The sequence below is a fragment of the Podarcis muralis genome, chromosome Z (genome assembly GCF_964188315.1).
Source record: "Podarcis muralis chromosome Z, rPodMur119.hap1.1, whole genome shotgun sequence".
NCBI classification, from domain to species: domain Eukaryota; kingdom Metazoa; phylum Chordata; class Lepidosauria; order Squamata; family Lacertidae; genus Podarcis; species Podarcis muralis.
In genome coordinates this window covers 50,463,146-50,485,801 of record NC_135673.1, presented here as the reverse complement: position 1 = coordinate 50,485,801, position 22,656 = coordinate 50,463,146, and the positions used below count along the sequence as shown (strand labels likewise).

The following is a 22,656-nucleotide window of genomic DNA, read 5'->3' as shown; positions in this document are numbered from 1 at the left end:
ACATCACCAGATGAGCAGCATCGAAATCAGATTGATTATATTCTCTGCAGCCAAAGATGGAGAAGCTCTATACAGTCAGCAAAAACAAGACCTGGAGCTGACTGTGGCTCAGATCATCAGCTTCTTATAGCAAAATTCAAGCTTAAACTGAAGAAAGTAGGAAACACCACTGGGCCGGTAAGATACAATCTAAGTCAAATCCCTTATGAATACACAGTGGAAGTGAGGAACAGGTTTAAGGATTTAGATTTGGTGGACAGAGTACCTGAAGAACTATGGATGGAGGCTCGTAACATTTTACAGGAGGCAGCAACGAAAACCATCCCAATGAAAAGGAAATGCAAGAAAGCAAAGTGGCTGTCCAACGAGGCCTTACAAATAGCGGAGGAGAGAAGGCAAGCAAAATGCGAGGGAGATAGTGAAAGATACAGGAAATTGAATGCAGATTTCCAAAGAATAGCAAGGAGAGACAAGAAGGCCTTCTTAAACGAGCAATGCAAACAAATAGAGGAAAACGGTGGGGCCGCGAGCTGGGGGCGGCCGGGTGGGGCGACGCGCGGGGCATTCTGGGAGGCAGCTGCCAGGCGCCATGCGTCGTTTTTTGCCCGGCCCTGGTGTCCCCTCAGGAAGGAGGGCCGGCGGCGGGTGCTTGTTCCCCGCCGAGCCGCTGCCCACCTTTGCTGCTTAAAAACCCGGTCGCAGCAGCAGGAGAAGACAGGTTTGTGTGTTGAGACGCCCCTGCCCACCTGCAGCTATGGGGGTCCCTCCCCAACCACAAAAAGGAGCCCAGAAGAAGGAAGAGAGGAAACGAACCTTGCCTGCCTCCTCATCCAAGGAGGGGCAGTCCAAGGAAAACAAGAGAGAGCCTGCCTCCTCAACCCAGGAGGAGGCCCCCAAGGAAAAGAGAGAGCCTGCTTCCTCAACCCAGGAGGAGGCCCCCAAGGAAAAGAAGAGAGAGCCTGCTTCCTCAACCCAGGAGGGGGGGCCCAAGGAAAGCAAGAGGGAACCGCTGCCCAAACTGGAGCCTGCGGCAGCTGAGTATTTCCGTCGGGCTCACGAGACGTTGAAATCCGGGTTTGACTCTGATGAGGAGAAAGCCCTCTTTGTCAGCAACGTCCTGGTGGAGGCGGAAGCCGTGGCCCTCCCTCTGGCCCTGGACACCACCGGCTCTCTGCTCCTCCAGGCCCTCCTCCCTTCCGCCTCTGCGCCCAGCCTGAGCCGCCTCCCTTCCCGCTCTGCGCCTGGCCGCCTGCCACCCCTGCGGGGCTCACATCCTGGAGGCCGCCCTGCTCAGAGCCCCGGTCCTGATTTCGGAGGGAGCAGAGGATGCTGAGGAGCTGGAGGACCAGGTCCTGGAGCTGGCGAGGGCCGTGCAGGAGGAGCTGCCAACCTTTGCTCTGGACACCCACGCCAGCTTCGTGGTGCGGACGCTGTTGCAGGTGCTCGGAGGGGTCCGGGTCAGGTCGGACGGGGGACGGGGACTCCTGGGGTCAGGGTCTTCTTTCTCCAGGGCCAAAAAGGCTAAACTGGAGAGCGATGGGCCTTCGGAATTTGAGGTCCCAGAAACCTTCCAGTCCCTCCTGGGCGAATTCAAAGGGAGCTTTCAGGAGCACATTCCAAGTTTCATCACCAACAAGTATTTCAGCCTCTGCCTCCAGGTGGCGCTGGAGGTCTTGCACCGGAAGCTGCCAGCGGACTGCTCAGAGCTGTGCCACTCGATGATTGGCTACTTGAGCTCCCGCAATGTGTCTCCTGGGCAGAGCCCCCTCCTGGTCTTTCTGAAGGACGCCACTTGCAGCCGGGTGCTGGACAAGGTCCTGGAAGTGTCTGACCGGAAAGCCTTGCTCTCCTTCTATAAGGCCCACATGAAAGGGCAGCTTCACGTCCTGGCAGCCCACAAGGTGGCCAACTACACCTTGCAGCGGCTCATCCAGGCAGCCTCCAGGAAATTGCTGGGAAAAATCCTTGAGGAGCTGGGCCCCGGCGTGGAAGAGATCTTGGCCTGTGAGCACTTGGGGCTGATCACAGCGCTTCTGGGAGCCTGCAGAAAACACGGTTCTCACCAGCAGGAGGTGCTGCAACTCCTAATGGAGGCTTTCCACTGCTGGGAGCCCCCGTCCCGCCAGACAGCCTGCGTCCCTCTCATTGCTTCCGTCTTGGCCTACGAGGTGTATTATGGCGAGGACGATGACGAGAACACCCCGCAGGACGAAGAAGAGGATCCGTCTCAGCAACAGGCCGGTCCATCCCGCCCCTTGAGTTCCATCTCCTACCACGGCTCGCTGATGCTCCAGCACCTTCTCCATTTCGCCGACCCCTCTGCTGTGCTGCGCAGCCTGGCTGCCATGACTCCCGAGGATCTGGTCACCCTGGCTCGCGACCCGGCGGGCAGCCACGTCTTCGATGCCCTCCTGGCCAGCCCCTCCATCCCCGAGAAACAGACGCGCAAGGTGCTGCGTCGGCTCAAGGGCTGCTACGTGTCTCTGGCTTGCAGCAAGCACGGGAGCCGTGTCCTCGACGCCATTTGGAACAAGGCCACCCTGCCAGCCAAGCGAGAGATGGCGCAGGAACTGGCGGAGCATGAATCACGGCTGCAGAATGACCCCTTTGGGCACTTCCTGGTCCGCAACTTCTCCCTGACCCACTTCCTCAAGCGCCGCCAAGACTGGGAGCGCCACCACAAGGCGAAGAAGAAACGGTGGGAGCTGTTCTCCGAGATCCTGGAGGACTGAATAGGGAAGATGCCGTTGGCGGGTGGTCGGGGCTGAATGAAAACAGGGGGCTGGTGCCCTCTAGGGGGCGCTGTGAACCTCTCCCAAACCACAGAGAACCTGGAGGATTGTTCAGAGCAGGGGAAATGCCGCCACTCTGCACTTTCCTCCTCTTGTCTGCTCCCAAATGGATCTTTGGTTGTTATGCATTTTGTTGTTTTTAAACATTTGTGGGGACAATTCAATAAAGTTTACTCTATTTTCTTGCTTCAAAAAACAAAAAACAAATAGAGGAAAACAACAGAATGGGAAGAACCAGAGATCTGTTCAAGAAAATTGGAGATATGAAAGGAACATTTCGTACAAAGATTACCATAATAAAGGACAAAAGTGGTAAGGACCTAACAGAAGCAGAAGACATCAAGAAGAGGTGGCAAGAATACACAGAGGCATTATACCAGAAAGATATGGATGTCTCGTACACCCCAGGTAGTGTGGTTGCTGACCTTGAGCCAGACATCCTGGAAAGTGAAGTCAAATGGGCCTTAGAAAGCACTGCAAATAACAAGGCCAGTGGAAGTGATGGTATTCCAGCTATTTAAAATTTTAAAAGATGATGCTGTTAAGGTGCTACACTCAATATGCCAGCAAATTTGGAAAACTCAGCAGTGGCCAGAAGATTGGAGAAGATCAGTCTACATCCCAGTCCCAAAGAAGGGCAGTGCCAAAGAATGCTCCAACTACCGCACAATTGCACTCATTTCACACGCTAGCAAGGTTATGCTTAAAATTCTACAAGGAAAGCTCAAGCAGTATGTGGATCGAGAACTCCCAGAAGTGCAAGCTGGATTTAGAAGAGGCAGAGGAACCAGAGACCAAATTGCAAACATGCACTGGATTATGGAGAAAGCTAGAGAGTTCCAGAAAGACATCTACTTCTGCTTCATTGACTATGCAAAAGCCTTTGACTGTGTCGACCACAGCAAACTATGGCAAGTTCTTAAGAAATGGGAGTGCCTGATCACCTCATCTGTCTCCTGATAAATCTCTATGTAGGACAAGAAGCTACAGTTAGAACTGGATATGGAACAACTGATTGGTTCAAAATTGGGAAAGGAGTACGACAAGGCTGTATTTTGTCTCCCTGCTTAATTCCCTGCTGGAATTAAGATTGCCGGAAGAAATATCAACAACCTCAGATATGCAGATGACACAACCTTGATGGCAGAAAGTGAGGAGGAATTGTTGTTGTTGTTTAGCCAGGCACCTCTGTCCTCCACTACCTCCCGCAGTTTGGTCAAACTCATGCTGGTAACCTCGAAAACACTATCCAACCATCTCGTCCTCTGTCGCCCCCTTCTCCTTGTGCCCTCCATCTTTCCCAGCATCAGTGTCTTCTCCAGGGAGTCTTCTCTTCTCATGAGGTGGCCAAAGTACTGGAGCCTCAGCTTCACGATCTGTCCTTCCAGTGAGCACTCAGGGCTGATTTCCTTAAGAATGGATGCGTTTGATCTTCTTGCAGTCCATGGGACTCTCAAGAGTCTTCTCCAGCACCATAATTCAAAAGCATCAATTCTTCGGCGATCAGCCTTCTTTATGGTCCAGCTCTCACTTCCATACATCACTACTGGGAAAACCATGGCTTTAACTATACGGACCTTTGTTGGCAAGGTGACGTCTCTACTTCTCAAGATGCTGTCTAGGCCTGTCATTGCCCTTCTCCCAAGAAGCAAGCGTCTTTTAATTTCGTGGCTGCTGTCACCATCTGCAGTGATCATGGAGCCCAAGAAAGTAAAATCTCTCACTGCCTCCATTTCTTCCCCTTCTATTTGCCAGGAGGTGATGGGACCAGTGGCCATGATCTTCGTTTTTTTGATGTTGAGCTTCAGACCATATTTTGCGCTCTCCTCTTTCACCCTCATTAAAAGGTTCTTTAATTCCTCCTCACTTTCTGCCATCAAGGTTGTGTCATCTGCATATCTGAGGTTGTTGATATTTCTTCCGGCAATCTTAATTCCAGCTTGGGATTCATCCAGCCCAGCCTTTCGCATGATGTATTCTGCATACAAATTAAATAAGCAGGGAGACAAAATGCAGCCTTGTCGTACTCCTTTCCCAATTTTGAACCAATCAGTTGTTCCATATCCAGTTCTAACTGTAGCTTCTTGTCCCACATGGGGTCACGAAGAGTCGGACACGACTAAACGACTAAACAACAACAACAACAACATTGACTGTCTGGCTCCGACGCGCCCTCTCCAATTGCATGGAGCCCGGACAGCCCCGTGGTTTCCCCCAGAGCTGAGGGCAATGAAACAATCACTGAGATGGCTAGAGTGCCGGTGGCGGAAAACTCATTCTGAATCAGACCGGACACGGGCTAGAGCTCAACGTTGAGCCTACCAAGTGGCAATGGCGACGGCGAAGAGGGCCTTCTTCACTGCCTCTATTGCATCTGCAGAAAACAGCAGCAAGAGACTTTTTCAGGTGGTTCACAATCTATCGGAACCACCTGCACCACCGGGGCCTGGTAGGGACCACAATATCTTCTGCAATGCTTTTGCAAAGTTTTTTGCAGATAGTCGCTCAGATTCAGAAGGAGGTAGACTCCACTGTGGGAGCAGGGCCAGGGCAGGAGAGTGCTAGAGTTCTGTCTAGTCTTGTTACATGGGATCAATTCCAATTTGTTACCTCCGAGGATGTGGACAGGCTGCTTGGACAAGTGAAACCGACCACCTGTCTCCTTGATCCTTGCCCATCCTGGCTAATAAAAGCAAGCTGGGAAGAGCTGGGCAATGGGCTCTGCAGGGTGGTGAATGCTTCCCTCTGTGAGGGAGCCTTCCCAGACCCGCTGAAAGAGGCGGTCATTAAACAGCTTCTTAAAAAAACATCTTTAGACCCGGCCAATATGGCCAACTATCGCCCAGTCTCAAATCTTCCATTCTTGGGCAAGGTGATTGAGCGAGTGGTTGCTGAACAACTCCAAGCACGCCTGGAGGATGCGGACCATTTGGATCCCTTCCAATGGGGATCTGAACCCTAGGTCTCCCAGCACCTGGTAGAATTTCAATAAGTAGAATTCTGCATGCAGTTTAGGCTACCGGGCACTTGTCTTTGAGCAATTTATTCTAATACAATGCATTTCTGAATGTTATTTACACTAATAGCTCACGCATGGATTTTTTTACACACAGTTTGGCATTGCGAAATTCAAGGACATGTGAATTTCAAAGGCGGGTTGTGTTTCATTTCGCCTGTTGTTTCTGAAAGCCTCGATTTGAAAGCTTTAGCTTCCAATGTGAACTGCTCTGAATCTCTCCCTCATCCCTAGAAGGCGTGGGCTGCCTGAGGGCAGGCTGAAGTTGGTGGGGCAGGGTCCCATTTGCCCGAATGAACAAATCTCTGCTAACTGGGAGTGGCTGCGGTCTTAGCAATAAAGAGTACAAAAGCCACACCTACCTTGGCCACTTCTGAGATGTCGTTGTAGAAGAGGGAGGGCCCAGGGATGAAGAAGTCTTCTCGGAAGAAGAAGAAGAAGAAGAGTTTGGATTTGATATCCCGCTTTATCACTACCCGAAGGAGTCTCAAAGCGGCTAACATTCTCCTTTCCCTTCCTCCCCCACAACAAACACTCTGTGAGGTGAGTGGGGCTGAGAGACTTCAAAGAAGTGTGACTAGCCCAAGGTCACCCAGCAGCTGCATGTGGAGGAGCGGAGACTCGAACCCGGTTCACCAGATTACGAGACTACCGCTCTTAACCACTACACCACACTGGCTCTCCCATCGGACCCATCTGACCATGTTGCCTTTCTTATTTTTATTTCCCCCCCCCCCTTCTTCAGTTCCTTACCTAAGCAGGGACGGGTTTTGGAATATGCATGCAAAAGAACACAGCCTTAGTACTCCCTGCTCAAAACCTCCAGTTTTCTCACTGGGACCAACAAAAACAATTATCGATTTCACCTCAAAAATTATAATTCAGAACTGGAAAAAAGATTCAGAAGGGGGCAACCAAAAGGGCTGGGGTGCTTGTGGAGCAAATGCTGGCTGCAGCATTTGGAGGGTTTTTCCGTTTAGAAAAACGGTGAGGAAGAGGAGACCCAATGTATGGCATGGAGAAAGTGGAGAGAGAAAGCTTTCTCTCTCGTCCTCATAACATAAGAACAACTGGACCTCCAATGAAACTGAAGTTTCAGGATGGTCCTTCTTCTTGCAGTGCACAGCTAAACTTTGGAACTCCCTGCCACAGGAGGCATTGATGGCCACGGACCAAGATGGCTTTCAAAGAAGATGAGGCAAATTCATGGAAGAGAAGGCTACTGATGGGTATTAGCCAGGATGGCTATGCTCTGCCTCCATGGTCAGAGGCAGCAAAGCACAGGAGAAGAAAGAGCTCTGGAGTTTGAATTCTGCTTGCTGGATTCCCACAGGCATCTGGTCAACGCCTGTGGGAACAGGATGCTGGACTGGACTGGGCCACTGGTCAGGTCCAGAAGGCTTTTCTGATGTTCTTCAGCAGTGAATCCCTCCCCCAAGACTGCCCTCTTGTCTCTGGCCAACGGGGTGTTGGCGTTAGGCCACTGCTGGAACAAATTCTTGCCCTCCTGAACTCCCATCAACCCCAGCAGCCAGCCAGCATGGGCAACCCTCAGGGATGATGTGAGTTGGAGCAGCCTCTGTCGGGCTACAGATCTCCCACCCTGCGGCTTACAAGAAACAAGCCATTTCCCAGCATTGCCCTCACCCATTTTGGCTATCATGATGTAATGGAGATGGTACAAGGCCTCCGCTGACTGCAGGCCAATCTCCTTCACGTTGTCTGCGAGGTGAAGGGACAAGAGTGCCACCAGCTGTCCAAGAAGGGGGAAATCCTGGGATACCTAGGAGGTGGAGAGAGAGAGAGAGAGAGAGAGAGAGAGAGAGAGAGAGAGAGAGAGAGATGCACAGTCAGCCCTCGTCCCACTGAGCCCAGCAAGAGAAAACCATCTGGCATGCTTTCAGTCGGCAAAGGTTGTGCTTAGGTGGCCCAACCTAGGATTGCCCCAGGGCTTTTTCCCCAGCCAGAACTCACTGGAACTCAGTTCTGGCACCTCTCAGGGGGGCGCTTTTGCCATTATAAGAGAACGAGGGAGGTGAGTTCATGGTGAGTCCTGGCACCTCTTTTTCTAGAAAAATAGCACTGGCTGGCACCTTCCCCTGGGATGGCCATGCCATACAGCTTTCATCTAGTTCACACCTGAACTTTCCAATGCAATACAATTTAAAATTGCAGCGTTAAGCTCACATTTGACTCACATCAAAGTCCAAATGCTCGGAGACATATTTCATGAGTACGTTGGTGCTCTTGACTGCTCTTTGCCTCTCACTGATTTTTGTGGAGTCAATCCAGCCATTTGTGTGCTGTGGGAGAGAAATCATCATCATCACATGGAAGGACAACCATTAATCCGGGTTTGCAAATTCACAAAGCTTCATAGAGGGGACAAATTGCAAAAAGGGGTTGTTTTGTAAAGGAGAAAGTTTGCTGCAATTTGTTTATTATTATTATTATTATTATTATTATTATTATTATTATTATTAATAATAATAATAATACCCCACCTTTTTCCCTGACAGGGACTCGAGGCAGCTTACAAACAAAATAAAAACAACTAAAGACATAGAAAAAATAACCCATTAAGAAACAAAGCATTAGTAGAATTAGATATTAATTGGCTTTTGGGTTGTTTTTGTTTTATTATGCATTTTGTGTTCTGATTTTGTATTTTTATGTTGTGAACAGCCCTGCGATCTGTCATTTGTGTGTGTTTGTGTGTGATAATTACAATAATACAACATACACCTCACCACAGCCATAGCAATGGAATGCAGGAAACATCCTTAGGCCAAGCCCAGCCATTGATCCACAGGTAATGAGGATTGGCAGTTGGCCCTTTGGGCTTTCAGACAGAGAGCCTTTTTCTAGCCCCACCTGGAGATGCTGAGAACTGAACCAGGGACCTTGGGCATGCAAAACAGATGCTCTGCCCATGAGCCACGGCCCTTCCCCATATGCCATCAGCAGAGGACATATCTTTGAAAGGAAACGAATGTGTGCCTTGCACAAGCATTCCTAGCAGAACAGAGGCCCATTTGACCATCAGCACCCACAACCAGTGAGTTGGCCACAGATGCCCCCCGTGAAATCACTTCAAGAGGGTCTGTCCTCTGGCATGGGAGCTGCCGCTTCCCCCTGCTCTGACATCTTGGGGGCTCCCTTACCACTAATATCTCCTGCAGCATCTCCAGAGAGGGAGCCTCCGACAGCAAGCTGGTGATCATGTTGAGGCAGGTGTAGATGGTCTCTTGATAATAGTCCTGGAAGGAGAGAAGCAAAAGCAGTTAGAAGCTGAAGACCCCCATGGAAATCCCATATGCTCTGGAGCCTTCTAGTCCAGCATCCCCTTTTCACAGTGGCCAACCAGGTGACCCAGTGGGAAACCTGCAAGCAAGTCGTGAGCTCAACAGCCCCCTCCTTCCTTGGAGGTTTTTAAGCAGAGGTTGGATGGCCAGCTATCACGATTCTATGGTTCTGGTTCTGGAGCACCTCGGGTTCCCCATGCCTGGTTCTTGGACTTCAACCACTCCTGACTCTTGGTCATGCTGACTGGGGCCAATGGCAGCACATCAGGAGAAGAACAAATTCTTCAACTCTATTTATTTTTGCAGCCCATAGCCAGAATGAGAAAAGAGGGAAAGAGCCACAGGGGGGGCTGTTGTCCTAAGACTTTATTTCTATACCACCCGTCCATTGCCCAGGTGAGGGAACACCTTTTAAATGGCATGCAGAATCAAGAGAATCACAGCAAGCTTCAGCAGACCCAACTAGGGACCCAGTATATTAGGGCTATTGCGATAGGGCAGCCTTGCCCACCAGCTGCTCAGCAAATTCGTAACAAAGCTTATGCAGGGGTTCAAACACAACGCACAAACAGTCATAAACATCAAACGTTTCTTGATGTATGTAAGGTAAGGTTACAGGTCATAGGATATAAAGATACAGGACTCCACACTGGGCTTAACTTCCTTGGGGTGTTCCAAACCATTTGGTCCTAACTATCGTACTTTAACCTCCATTGCCCTAGCAATCAAATCTTCAGTGGGGGCTGTTGTTAGAATCATAGAACCATAGAGTTGGAATAGACCACAAGGGCCATCGAGTCCAACCCCCTGCCAAGCACGAAACACCATCAGAGCACTCCTGACATATGGTTGTCAAGCCTCTGCTTAAAGACCTCCAAAGAAGGAGACTACAGTGGCACTATTACTTCCCTTGATCTAGATGCTATACTCCTATTGATGCAGCCCAGAATTGCATTGGCTTTTTTAGCTGCCGCGTCACACTGTTGGCTCATGTCAAGTTTGTGGTCAACCAAGACTCCTAGATCCTTTTCACATGTACTGCTCTCAAGCCAGGTGTCACCCATCTTGTATTTGTGCCTCTCATTTTTTTTGCCCAAGTGCAATACTTTACATTTCTCCCTGTTAAAGTTCATCTTGTTTGTTTTGGCCCAGTTCTCTAATCTGTCAAGGTCATTTTGAAGTGTGATCCTGTCCTCTGGGGTGTTAGCCACCCCTCCCAGTTTGGTGTCATCTGCAAATTTGATCAGGATGCCCTTGAGTCCATCATCCAAGTCGTTGATAAAGATGTTGAATAAGACCGGGCCCAAGACAGAACCCTGTGGCACCCCACTAGTCACTCTTCTCCAGGATGAAGAGGAACCATTGATGAGCACCCTTTGGGTTCGGTCAGTCAGCCAGTTACAAATCCACTGAGTGGTAGCATAGTCAAGACCGCATTTTACCAGCTTCTTTACAAGAATATCATGGGGCACCTTGTCGAATGCCTTGCTGAAATCAAGGTAGGCTACATCCACTGCGTTCCCTTCATCTACCAGGCTTGTAGTTCTGTCAAAAAACGAGATCAAGTTAGTCTGACATGACTTATTTTTCAGAAATCCATGCTGACTATTGGTGATCACAGCATTCCTTTCTAGGTGCTCACAGACTGTTTGCTTAATGATCTGCTCCAGAATCTTCCCTGGTATTGATGTCAGACCGACTGGGCGATAATTATTTGGGTCCTCTCTTTCCCCCTTTTTGAAAATAGGGACAACATTTGCCCTCCTCCAGTCTGCCGGGACTTCGCCTGTTCTCCAGGAATTCTCAAAGATGACTGCCAGTGGTTCTGAGATCACATCTGCCAGTTCTTTTAATACTCTTGGATGCAGTTCGTCTGGCCCTGGAGACTTGAATACATCTAAACTAGCCAAGTATTCTTGTACTATCTCCTTAGTTATTCTGGGCTGTGTTTCCTCTGCTGTATCATTTGTTGTTGTTGTTGTTGTTTATTGAGAAGGCCTTGTGGCAGCTGCCTCACTGCAAGAAGTGAGGTTACAGGGAAGCAGGCAGAGGGCCTTCTCGGTGGTGGGGCCCACCCCGTGGAACACCCTCCTATCAGCCATCAGAGAGATACATAATTATAATTCCATCTGAAGACATCTGAAGGCAGCCCTGCAGAAGGTCCAGTCACCTGGCTCTGTGTTGCTGGCACGGGGCTCCCGGCTTTGACCTTTGTAAACTGTAATGAGGGCAACTGAAAGACCTTCTTGATGCTTTTCTGTATCAGCTGAGACCAAAGCAGGGTGTCCATGCATGGTCTCAAGGCACTGAAGAGGAAAGAGAAAGAAGGGGAGAGGAAATGATCAGCACCCAGCAGTCCATAAACCTGGTGAGGAAATATGTACTGTGTCTGGCCAAGGTGTACAATTTCAGGGTATGGCAAGGGAGGTGCCAGGAATAGGTGGGGCAGTGACAAGCTGTAGGGAGAATAGAAGTACCTTCCCGTACTTACGTCATGCGGATTATGGTTTCCATCGCTTGGTGTAAGACTGACAGCGATGCCAGTGGCTCCTCTTTGATAACCTCCTGTTGTGGGGAAGCACACAGCATGTCAGGGAACTGGAGACGCCATCCCTGCCACCACCACACCAAGCCCTGGATTGTGCTCTCTATCCAGCCCAGCCCACTTGACAACTTCTTTGCAATTGGCAAGTGGGTCCTTCTAGGGGAGAAGAGTGGGCTTCCTGGATCTGGGAATAAGATCAATTTTTCTCCTGGGCAGAGCTCTACCACATAAGAACATAAGATCAGCCTTCTGGACCAGGCCAAGGACCCATCTAGTCTAGCATCCTCACAGCATTCTCACAGTGGCCAACCAGACGTCTGTGAGAAACCAGGGAGCAGACCATGAGCCCAAGAGCCCTCTCCCCGCCTGTGGCTTCCAGCAACTGATATTCAGAAACATTCCTTCCTTCCTCTGTGGAGGTAGAAGATAGCAATCATGGCTGGGAGCCATCGACAGCCCTCTCCTCCTGGGAGAACCTAGCCTCTTTTACTTAGGCGCTGGTGACATCCTGCTGAGGTTGCCACAATGTAGGGCTGCCTTTCAAGAGGGTTTGGAAACTTGAGTTGGAGCAGAACGTGACCACCCATAAATGGTTTGGGGCCAGATGGTCAGAACATGCAACCCAGAGCTAGACCTACACAGCTATTAAAAAAAAAAAACCACGCTCTGAAAAGAAACCCCAGGAGATCCCCCTGTTTTTTGTTTACTCACTCTGATGCAGAAGGTGAGCTCCTCTTTGTGGGGGAAGGTGACATATCCCACATTCGACTGTATTCTGCTCTGGTCAGACCTCACCTGGAGTACTGTGTCCAGTTCTGGGCACCACAGTTCAAGAAGGACACTGACAAACTGGAACGTGTCCAGAGGAGGGCAACCAAAATGGTCAAAGGACTGGAAACAATGCCTTATGAGGAACGGCTAAGGGAGCTGGGCATGTTTAGCCTGGAGAAGAGGAGGTTAAGGGGTGATATGATAGCCATGTTCAAATATATAAAAGGATGTCACATAGAGGAGGGAGAAAGGTTGTTTTCTGCTGCTCCAGAGAAGCGGACACGGAGCAATGGATCCAAACTACAAGAAAGAAGATTCCACCTAAACATTAGGAAGAACTTCCTGACAGTAAGAGCTGTTCGACAGTGGAATTTGCTGCCAAGGAGTGTGGTGGAGTCTCCGTCTTTGGAGGTCTTTAAGCAGAGGCTTGACAACCATATGTCAGGAGTGCTCTGATGGTGTTTCCTGCTTGGCAGGGGGTTGGACTCGATGGCCCTTGTGGTCTCTTCCAACTCTATGATTCTATTCTATGATTCTAAACAAATCTGCCCCAGATATATTAAATACTGAAAAGCGGTTCCTACTATAAGGGGCTTTGAGGGTGTGACTGGGTGGGCACGAAATCCTTGGAGGGTGGTGTAGTTGGCGGAACGAAGGTCACGAGCAGAGAGTCTCAGTGTGAGCACAGTCCCAGTCCCACTGGCTCTCCTCCCCCCTGCCATCCCACACATTCACTCACCTCTCTGTCTGTTTCCTCTTTGAGAGGCAACGTCAGGAGTAAGTGCAAGTACTGGTGGACTGTCTCTATGCTCCTGGAATCCTGTAGCTTGAGTCCATAGTATCTATAGAGGGCATTCTAAGGGTTGGGGAAGGTTTTGGTGAGTCACAGTGAGGAGACCCCACCAGCTACATAAACAGTTTTTGGAAAACCAAATAATTTCAATTTTACCATCTGAAAATGTTGGGTAATACTAAATAATAATAATAGATTGCAAGTACTAGACAATTGTTTTAATGATTTGTATGCAATTTTACACATAGTTTACTTATCACGCAAAACTAAATTATATTAATTTAACCACATCTTCTGAATTCCCAAGTCATGTTGCAACTCTTTAAAGATAAAGGGACCCCTGACAATTAAGTCCAGTCGCAAACCACTCTGGGCTTAAAGCTCATCTCGCTTTAAGGTCGAGGGAGCCGGCATTTATCCGCTTGCACAGTTTTTCCAGGTCATGTGGCCAGCATGACTAAGCCACTTCTGGCAAAACCAGAGCAGCACACGGAAACGCCGTTTACCTTCCAGCCGGAGCGGTACTGGCTTCGGCTGGGGAGGGCAGGATATAAATAAATTATTATTATTATTATTATTATCTACTTGCACTGTGTGCTTTCGAACTGCTAGGTGAGCAGGAGCTGGGACCAAACAACGGGAGCTCACCCCGTGGTGGGGATTCGAACCGCCAACCTTCCGATTGGCAAGCCCAAGCTGCACAGTGGTTTAACCCACAGCGCCACCTGCGTCCCTATTACAACTCTTTAGTACTCCTCATTTGGGGAATTTGAAAGCTGAAAAGTTCAACATGTCCCAATTGCTCTGCCTCCACTGTTGGAGGCAGGAATGCTTCTGAATACTAGTTGCTGGAAACCACGGGAAGGGGAGAAGGCCTCTGTGTTCGAATGCTGCTTTCCAGTTTCCCATGGGCATCTGGTTGGCCACTGTGAGATAAGGATGCTGGACTGTGCAGGTTGCTGGTCTAACCCAGCAGCCTCATCTTTCATTCTTATGACACACTTTTGTCCTAGATACGCTGACCCTAGGCTCTTCCCGCTTTTTAAGAGAACTAATACCTGTACCCGCAGCCTCTTATGGGTTTCCCCACCCTCACTCCATGACTGAAATTGGGAGAGGGCGTTCTCTTTTGTGGCACCCCATCTGCGACACGGTTGTTGGTTGCCAAGAGAGAAAACCTGAGCAGCAGGTTGCATTCAGACGACCTCCTAGTATTCCCTGCGAGGACAGCCAGAAGAGGCAGAGTTGGTCAACCTGCCAAACTCTCTGCCCCCTCTCTTTTCCCAAAGGGGGAAAGGGGGAGCCAATTGCTGTGGACCCTCAAACTCAGAAGAAACCGGAGTTCCGTCTGCACCAGACATTAGAAGCACCCTCATGCCCCATGAATGGTCTTGCTTCCCCCACTGAACCCCAGGAACCTTAAAGCTTCTTACAATACAGTGTTAGATCAGGGTTTCCCAAACTTGGGTCTCCAGCTGTTTTTGGACTACAACTCCCATCACCCCTAGCTAGCAGGACCAGTGGTCAGGGACAATGGGAATTGTAGTTAAAAACAGCTGGAGACCAGATTTTTACGGCCCCCTCTAGATTGTCCCTCAGGGCCTGAGTGTGCTAAGCAGGGGGGGGGGGGGATGACCTCCCGCGCTCCTTCAAGAAAAGGTCTTGTTCGAAGTTCACCCTTCCAACAGGAGGTCGTTCCAGGTTAATTGTTTTCACGTTCAAGTCAAATAACCAAAAGAGGGAAAGGTGGAGCTTTTGTTTGCTGACGCTTACTCAGGAAACCTGCACTCTGGTTGACTTGGTAGTTCTGAGGGAGCTTTGCCTCTGAATGTTTCGTTCAGTGTCTCCCTGCTATGTACAAGGCCTGTGCTAAGAAAGTGAGTCAAACTTCTCTCTTCCCCTTTTCTCAGATTGTATGCCGCCCCCTCCCCCCCCCCCCATGTCATCTACGATACTCAGGACTTACCTTGTTGTGTCCAGGCTTGGATGTCTTCTGCTGGGAATAAAATGAAGAAAAGTGTCATGTTTCTTGTCTAGAGAACAGTTGCCATCTATCTGCCATTTGTCTTCTCTAAAAAACCCCACATGCCTAGAAATAGACTTCTTGCAAAAATCATTTGGAGTAAAATTTATTGTAATCAATTCTTCTTCTTTTTTAAAGTAACACTCCAAAGAAGATTAAATAAATCCTCTGGACTGGGAGACACACCATTCATTTAAAGCACTTTGTTTCCTGCCATGAACAAACAGAATCTAGGCATTGCGGCTATTACTATTATTTATTAAATATCTGTACTGCCCATCATTCGAAGATCACAGGGCAGTTTACAATATAAAAACACAAAAATACATACCATAATAACAAACAGACAATACCACTCCCAGTATTATTATTTATTAAATTTTCTGTTGCATAAAGTATTTGTTTGCCTGCTCTGCCAAATGCACAGGCCTGGCGAATTAACTGCTCTTGAGAGCGAAGAGGAAATATTAACCATATTTGGCACAGTACAGTGACAAAAACTTTTACTGCACAATATCGGGTTCTGAAATGTTCCCAGATATCGGGAACGATCAGTTGCAAAAGTTAAAGAAAAAAACATGCAACATTTCCTGGGGTCCAAGTCACCCCACCAAATATATTTCATGGGTTGGTTCTTCTTCCGGTCCACAGATCCTGCACTGATCTGCTTCCCCAAGTTTGCCTGGTCCTCTTTTCAAGCCCCCCAGGCTGGCGGTCACCACTCCTTCTCACCAGGGGAAAGTCGCCTCTTGCATCTGCAAATAGGACCTTCCTCCAAGCTGGGGTCCCAATGGTTCATGCCTAGGCAAACTCGGCCCTCCAGCTGTTTGGGGACTCCAATGCCCATCACCCCTGACCCGCTGGTCCTGTTAGCTAGGGATGATGGGAGTTGTAGTCCCAAAACAGCTGGAGTGCCTGTGATAGTTCATGGCAGTTCCCCTCAACTTGAACCCTTCTACATGCTCCCACCAGCCCCAGGCAGCATATGGTCCAGAACATTTAGAGGGCACCAGGTTGGAGAATCCTGGTTCACGCTGCGCGACATCAGACCAGGGTGGATAAAAATCAATGATCCAATTTTTTAATTTTTTTAAAAATGGATTTCTTTGATTTAAATCACATTTTTAAAAAATTTAAATTGGATTTCTAAAATAAAATGCTTTTGGAGGAAAAATCTTTCGAAAGATATTTGTCCAAAGGCGATTCACTGGGAAGTAAGGATTTCTTTTAAGTTTTTCATATATGCTAAAATTCAGCCTAAGAATTTTTTTAAAAAAAATGTTTAACCACATCAGTAAGCAAACATGGATATATATGCTATAATGTTATTGTTTTAGTTAAATAAATTGTTTAAATTGTTATTAAGGAAATGATTATTTTTCTCCTTCCAATAAAGTACAGCAGAAAAGTTGTCCAAATATACAGTGGTACCTCAGGTTAAGAACGTAATTCGTTCTGGAGGTCCGTTCTTAACCTGAAACTGTTCTTAACCTGAAGCACCACTTTAGCTAATGGGGCCTCCTGCTGGTGCCATGCCACCGCCCCACGATTTCTGTTCTCATCCTGAAGCAAAGTTCTTAACCTGATGTACTATTTCTGGGTTAGCGGAGTCTGTAACCTGAAGCGTATGTAACCTGAAGTGTATGTAACCTGAAGCGTCTGTATACAGTTAACTTATTATACCTCACAATAATTTCATAATTACCGTATTTTTCGCACGATTGGACGCACCGGACCATAGGACGCACCTAGTTTTTTGGGGGGGAAATAAAGGAAAAAATTTTTGGGGGGGAAATAAAGGAAAAAACTCCTGCAAGCCTCCCCACTCTGCGGATGTCTGCCTGGCGCGAGGGGCGCTCTGCTTCAGGGCGCCCCACCCGCCAGGCAGCAGGCTGCTATCCGCAGCGTGGGGAGCCTTGTGGGGAACTCCTGCAAGGCTCCCCACTCTGCGGATGTCTGCCTGGCGCGAGGGGCGCTCTGCTTCAGGGCGCCCCACCCGCCAGGCAGCAGGCTGCTATCCGCAGCGTGGGGAGCCCTGTGGGGAACTCCTGCAAGGCTCCCCACTCTGCGGGTGTATGCCTGGCGCGAGGGGCGCTCTGCTTCAGGGCGCCCCACCCGCCAGGCAGCAGGCTGCTATCCGCAGCGTGGGGAGCCTTGTGGGGAACTCCTGCAAGGCTCCCCACTCTGCGGATGTCTGCCTGGCACGAGGGGCGCTCTGCTTCAGGGCGCCCCACCCGCCAGGCAGCAGGCTGCTATCCGCAGCGTGGGGAGCCTTGTGGGGAACTCCTGCAAGGCTCCCCACTCTGCGGATGTCTGCCTGGCGCGAGGGGCGCTCTGCTTCAGGGCGCCCCACCCGCCAGGCAGCAGGCTGCTATCCGCAGCGTGGGGAGCCTTGTGGGGAACTCCTGCAAGGCTCCCCACTCTGCGGATGTCTGCCTGGCGCGAGGGGCGCTCTGCTTCAGGGCGCCCCACCCGCCAGGCAGCAGGCTGCTATCCGCAGCGTGGGGAGCCCTGTGGGGAACTCCTGCAAGCCTCCCCACTCTGCGGATGTGTTCCCGAAGCGCCTGGAGCTCTGCTTTCAGGGCGCCCGGCGCTCCGGGAAGCAGGCTGCTATCCGCAGCCTAGACACGGCTAGCGGAGCGCTAATCCCGAAGCCCCAAGCTTCGGGATTAGCGCGGCGCTTCGCTAGCCCTGGGAGAGCCACGCAACGTCGCGGGGCTCTCCCAGGGCTAGCGAGACCTTGCCGGCGCCCAGAAGCTTGGGGCGCGCTGAGCTCCGCGCGCCCCAAGCTTCAGGATTAGCGCGGCGCTTCGCTAGCCCTGGGAGAGCCACGCAACATCGCGGGGCTCTCCCAGGGCTAGCGAGACCTTGCCGGCGCCCAGAAGCTTGGGGCGCGCTGAGCTCCGCGCGCCCCAAGCTTCGGGATTAGCGCGGCGCTTCGCTAGCCCTGGGAGAGCCACGCAACGTCGCGGGGCTCTCCCAGGGCTAGCGAGACCTTGCCGGCACCCAGAAGCTTGGGGCGCGCTGAGCTCCGCGCGCCCCAAGCTTCGGGATTAGCGCGGCGCTTCGCTAGCCCTGGGAGAGCCACGCAACGTCGCGGGGCTCTCCCAGGGCTAGCGAGACCTTGCCGGCGCCCAGAAGCTTGGGGCACGCTGAGCTCCGCGCGCCCCAAACTTTGGGATTAGCGCGGCGCTTCGCTAGCCCTGGGAGAGCCACGCAACGTCGCGGGGCTCTCCCAGGGCTAGCGAGACCTTGCCGGCACCCAGAAGCTTGGGGCGCGCTGAGCTCCGCGCGCCCCAAGCTTCGGGATTAATGCCGCGGCTAGCGGATAGCTTCCTGAAGCCTGGAGAGCGAGAGGGGTCGGTGCGCACCGACCCCTCTCACTCTCCAGGCTTCAGCGAAAGCCTGCATTCGCTCCATAGGACGCACACACATTTTCCCTTGCTTTTTAGGAGGGAAAAAGTGCGTCCTATGGTGCGAAAAATACGGTATCTGTCTATGCATTCCTAACAGTATAACCAAATCAGTAGTAAAAACTACTCTGAAAAATTATTATTCCCAAAATGAAACCTTCATCTGGTTGTAAATATTAAGATTATACCAGCAAAAATGTAAAAACATTATTTAAATCAAGTTTTCCTGACTAGTGATTTGAATCATGATTTAAATTGATTTGATTTCAATCAAATCCAGCCTGCATCACACACACCTGGGGAGGTGGCTGGAGGTGTTGGAGGATGGTGTCCAAAATTTCCCTCTTATTCATCATCTCCAAAGTTTCTCTGAGTGTTCTTCCTCCCAGCATCTTCTTACCCATCCACAAGTACCCGAAGTTTTCATCTGAGAGTTCTTGAGAAAGAAAGAGAGAGAGAGAAAGAGAGGTGAGTAAATGAGGCAGACAAGAGGCAAAGGTACCGTATTTTTCCATGTATAACACCCCCCCATGTATAAGATTTTTGGGTACTCAAAATTTAGAAAATGGGGGGAAGATTGCCAAGACTTGTTAAGCTTTTTTGGGGAGGGGTTGCCCAGAGCTTTGGGGGGGGGGAGCCATTAATCAAATTGCACACATCAACCACCAAGTCACCTATCGTCTGCCCGATTGCCACAGCAGCAGCCAATCGACAACAGCCCTTTCCACAGCAAAGAAATCATGGCTGTAAATCTCCTCCGAGTGGCTACAACCAAGCACCCGTGCCCCCTCAGCACTACCCATGTAGAAGAGGAGCCCCAATTTGACACATGATTTTTGGGGTAAAAAACCTCGTCTTATACACGAGAAAAGATGGCAAGTTCTTTGTCGGGGGGCTTCTCAACTGTTGCAATGAGCGGGTGCAAGCCATATCTGAACAGGGATCATAGAACTGTAGCGTCTGAAGGGACCTGTGGGGTCACCTAGTCCAACCCCCAGCAATGCAGAACAGGGGCAGCCACCCGGAAGTCCCTGCTCCATGTTACATGCCTCTTAAAAAGGAGAGGTGAAGTGGGGGGGACTTGCACCCAGCCATCAAGGAAACCAAGAGAGACCCCGGCCTTGTATGATGCAGGCCTTGCCAAGGAAAACCCAAAAGGGATCTGGTTCTGCCTACTCACCTGGGAACGCTGGCCCAGAGTCCTTGAGGCTCTTCTTTTTGAGCAGGGACAAGGGCCGCTGCTGCCTCAAGTCTTGCCTGCTGCTGACCGGATGAAGAGTGCTGGTCTGGGGCTGTACCAACCCTGGCAAGACTACTGGTGGGGCCTGAGTAGAGACCTCGAGGCTCTTCTTTTTGAGCAGGGACAAGGGCCGCTGCTGCCTTGGGTCTTGCCTGCTGCTGACCGGATGAAGAGTGCTGGTCTGGGGCTGTACCAACCCTGACAAGACTACTGGTGGGGCCTGAGTTTTCCTCCTGGCCTCTGCAGCTGATTGAGAAGGCTTCGCCAATGCCAGCAGCATACTGCCTGCAGGGGCCTCTTCATCTGGGTAAATTTTCTTTTTTTTTCTTTTTTCTTTAGAAAAAAACCATCCTGCAAGAAAGGATGAGAGCAAGAAAGGATCAGAAGAGCAACTCAGCAAAAAGAACTCACCAAATAAGCTACATTTTAATATGTTGTGTCCCTAGTAGTTTCTAATTCAATGACTCAGCCATTACAGCAGTTTAAACACAAATCTTCCTTCGTTCCACCTAATTCCAACCCATCTATCACACTGTTCTACCAATTGGTGCTCCATGATCTAGACAAACTTGAAAAGAGCCCCCCCACCTTTGATGGGTATCTCCATTAGAAGTAATGTCAATTAATATTTATAAAGATAATTATGAAAAAATCTGGAATGGAATAAAAAGGAATCTAGAAATATGGAGTAGCATAAATTTATCATTATCGAGAAGAATTGCGGCAATCAAGATGAACGCATTGCCAAAAATGTTGTTTCTATTCCAGACAATTCCAGTTATAAGTAGCACAATATGCTTTCAAAAATGGCAAAAAGATGTTTCAAAATTCATCTGGAAAGGGAAGCAACCAAGTATAAAATATACAATACAGACATAAAGACAGAGCAGGATTCTCCCTTCCAGATTTTAAACTTTATTATGAAGCGGTTTGTGTTACTTGGATTGGATCAAATTAGAAAATACAGTGGTGCCCCGCAAGACGAATGCCTCGCAAGACTAAAAACTCGCTAGACGAAAGGGTTTTCCGTTTTTTGAGTCGTTCCGCAAGACGAATTTCCCTATGGGCTTGCTTTGCAAGACGAAACGTCTTGCGAGTTCTTGCGAGTTTGTTTCCTTTTTCTTAAAGCCGCTAAGCCGTTAATAGCCGCTAAGCCGCTAATAGCCGTGCTTCGCAAGACAAAAAAACCGCAAGACGAAGAGACTCGCGGAACGGATTAATTTGGTCTTGCGAGGCACCACTGTACAGATTTGTTAGATCTGGAAGGACATGATAACAGATTTGGATGCCATGCATATCTATGGTATAATAAAGGGAAGGTACATAAAGACTTTAATTGGTTGGTATCCCAATTAAAAAGATTAAATAGGGAAAGAGTATGGCCTACATATAGGGATCTACTAGAAGAGAGAGAAGGGAAATTAAAACTCAAGGAGTTTAATGAAATAAAAGATTATGTTTATGATTGGCTGCAACATCATCAAATAAATGAGATTTTAAAAGAAGATAACAAGAAAAGGATTCAGTTGCACCATAGCTAGATTCCAAAGAGAAATTATAGATGAGAACACCAGACTCCTAAAGAAAATGTATAATTTATTATTAGAATAGGAAACTAAAGATGAAGAGGTAAAAAGTGTAATGATTAAGTGGGGCACAAGATATAGGACACAACATACAAATGGAAGACTGGGAAAAGTTATGGAAAGTGAATTTAAAAGTCACTATGTTACATCAGCAAGAAGCCAGGTTGATTTTCCTTTTTTAAATCCTTACACCCCAAAGGTTTAAACACTGAACTAGACCTAAATTGTTTTGTGTAATTCCAGGTTTGGGTTTGCAGTTGTAAGTGTTGCTGTTATCTGTATTGCTGGTGTGTGTATTAGGTGCTGTACCTTGAAATCTGGATGTCATCTAATTCACCTGCTGGAGGCCTTTAGCATGCAACTTTGTACTAACTAACAGTGTCAGCTAATTACACTACTTAGTGAAAGCTGAACCATTTGTAGCCTAGGTACCCTCTCAGACCTCTTCTTTGGTGAAGTATTATTGTTTTGTTTTGGTATATCGTCTCATTGATTGTATCTGAATTTATTTTATTTGGCATCATTCTTATTAGCTGAGGAAGCGAATCCTGACTCAAGCGCGCACTCGGGGATTTCCGAAGAGAGTCATCCTTCCCTGTTCCTGGCGCCGGGAGGCCACACTTTAAAGACAACGGGTTCCAGGAAAAAGACCATGACAGGAGTAAGGTCCAAAGGGCCCCTGCAGTAGCAGGAGAAAGGGAATGACATATGATGTGTGTGTATAATATGTGTGTGTGTGTGTGTGTGTGTGTGTGTGTGAGAGAGAGAGAGAGAGAGAGAGAGAGAGAGAGAGAGAGAGAGAGAATTTAACAGTATGAGTCTGAGTGTTTTAAAAAATACCGGTATTAGTTATAGGCCTCTGGGCAACCCCAAGGGCAACTCAGGATCACAGCAACAGGGCCTGTGAGAAGCGTTACTGGTAAAGGTTGTACAGGTCAACAGGGCCCTGCAAAGAGCATGCTCAAAAATTGTGTGAGGATGAGTGAGAATATCTGAGATGTGAAACATACTTTATTAAGCAAAATGCAGAGTAAAAGTGCCTGTGGTTGGTGGAGCAGAATTTGTCTTCTTCTTTTACCATCTTCCAATATCTGCTTACGCATTGAAGTTTGCTGAAGAAGGGATTTCTGTTTTATTCTGCTACATGTTGAAAGTTTCATCAAAATCTGAGA

The 22,656-nt window shown here is 49.1% G+C and overlaps 1 protein-coding gene and 1 pseudogene across 3 annotated transcripts in view; one reads left to right on the top strand and one right to left on the bottom strand.

Annotated features, from left to right (window-relative positions):
* The window catches only part of LOC114589091 (maestro heat-like repeat-containing protein family member 7), a 45,351-nt gene that overhangs the window by 13,607 nt on the left and 9,088 nt on the right, over positions 1–22,656 (bottom strand). The window contains exons 3-12 of one of the 3 annotated variants that reach the window (XM_077922488.1): positions 19,839–20,249; positions 18,955–19,094; positions 15,189–15,218; positions 13,169–13,285; positions 11,605–11,678; positions 11,284–11,419; positions 8,973–9,068; positions 8,007–8,111; positions 7,456–7,591; positions 6,171–6,226 (exon numbers count right to left, since the gene is read on the bottom strand). In XM_077922488.1, the coding sequence (XP_077778614.1) occupies positions 6,171–6,226; positions 7,456–7,591; positions 8,007–8,111; positions 8,973–9,068; positions 11,284–11,419; positions 11,605–11,678; positions 13,169–13,285; positions 15,189–15,218; positions 18,955–19,094; positions 19,839–20,178 (1,230 nt within the window). In that variant the 5' untranslated portion in view covers positions 20,179–20,249. The remainder of the gene's footprint in view (positions 1–6,170; positions 6,227–7,455; positions 7,592–8,006; positions 8,112–8,972; positions 9,069–11,283; positions 11,420–11,604; positions 11,679–13,168; positions 13,286–15,188; positions 15,219–18,954; positions 19,095–19,838; positions 20,250–22,656) is intronic. The other 2 variants (XM_028715132.2, XM_077922489.1) reach the window with 2 other exon arrangements.
* On the top strand, positions 564–2,974 carry LOC114589392 (nucleolar protein 9 pseudogene; annotated as a pseudogene).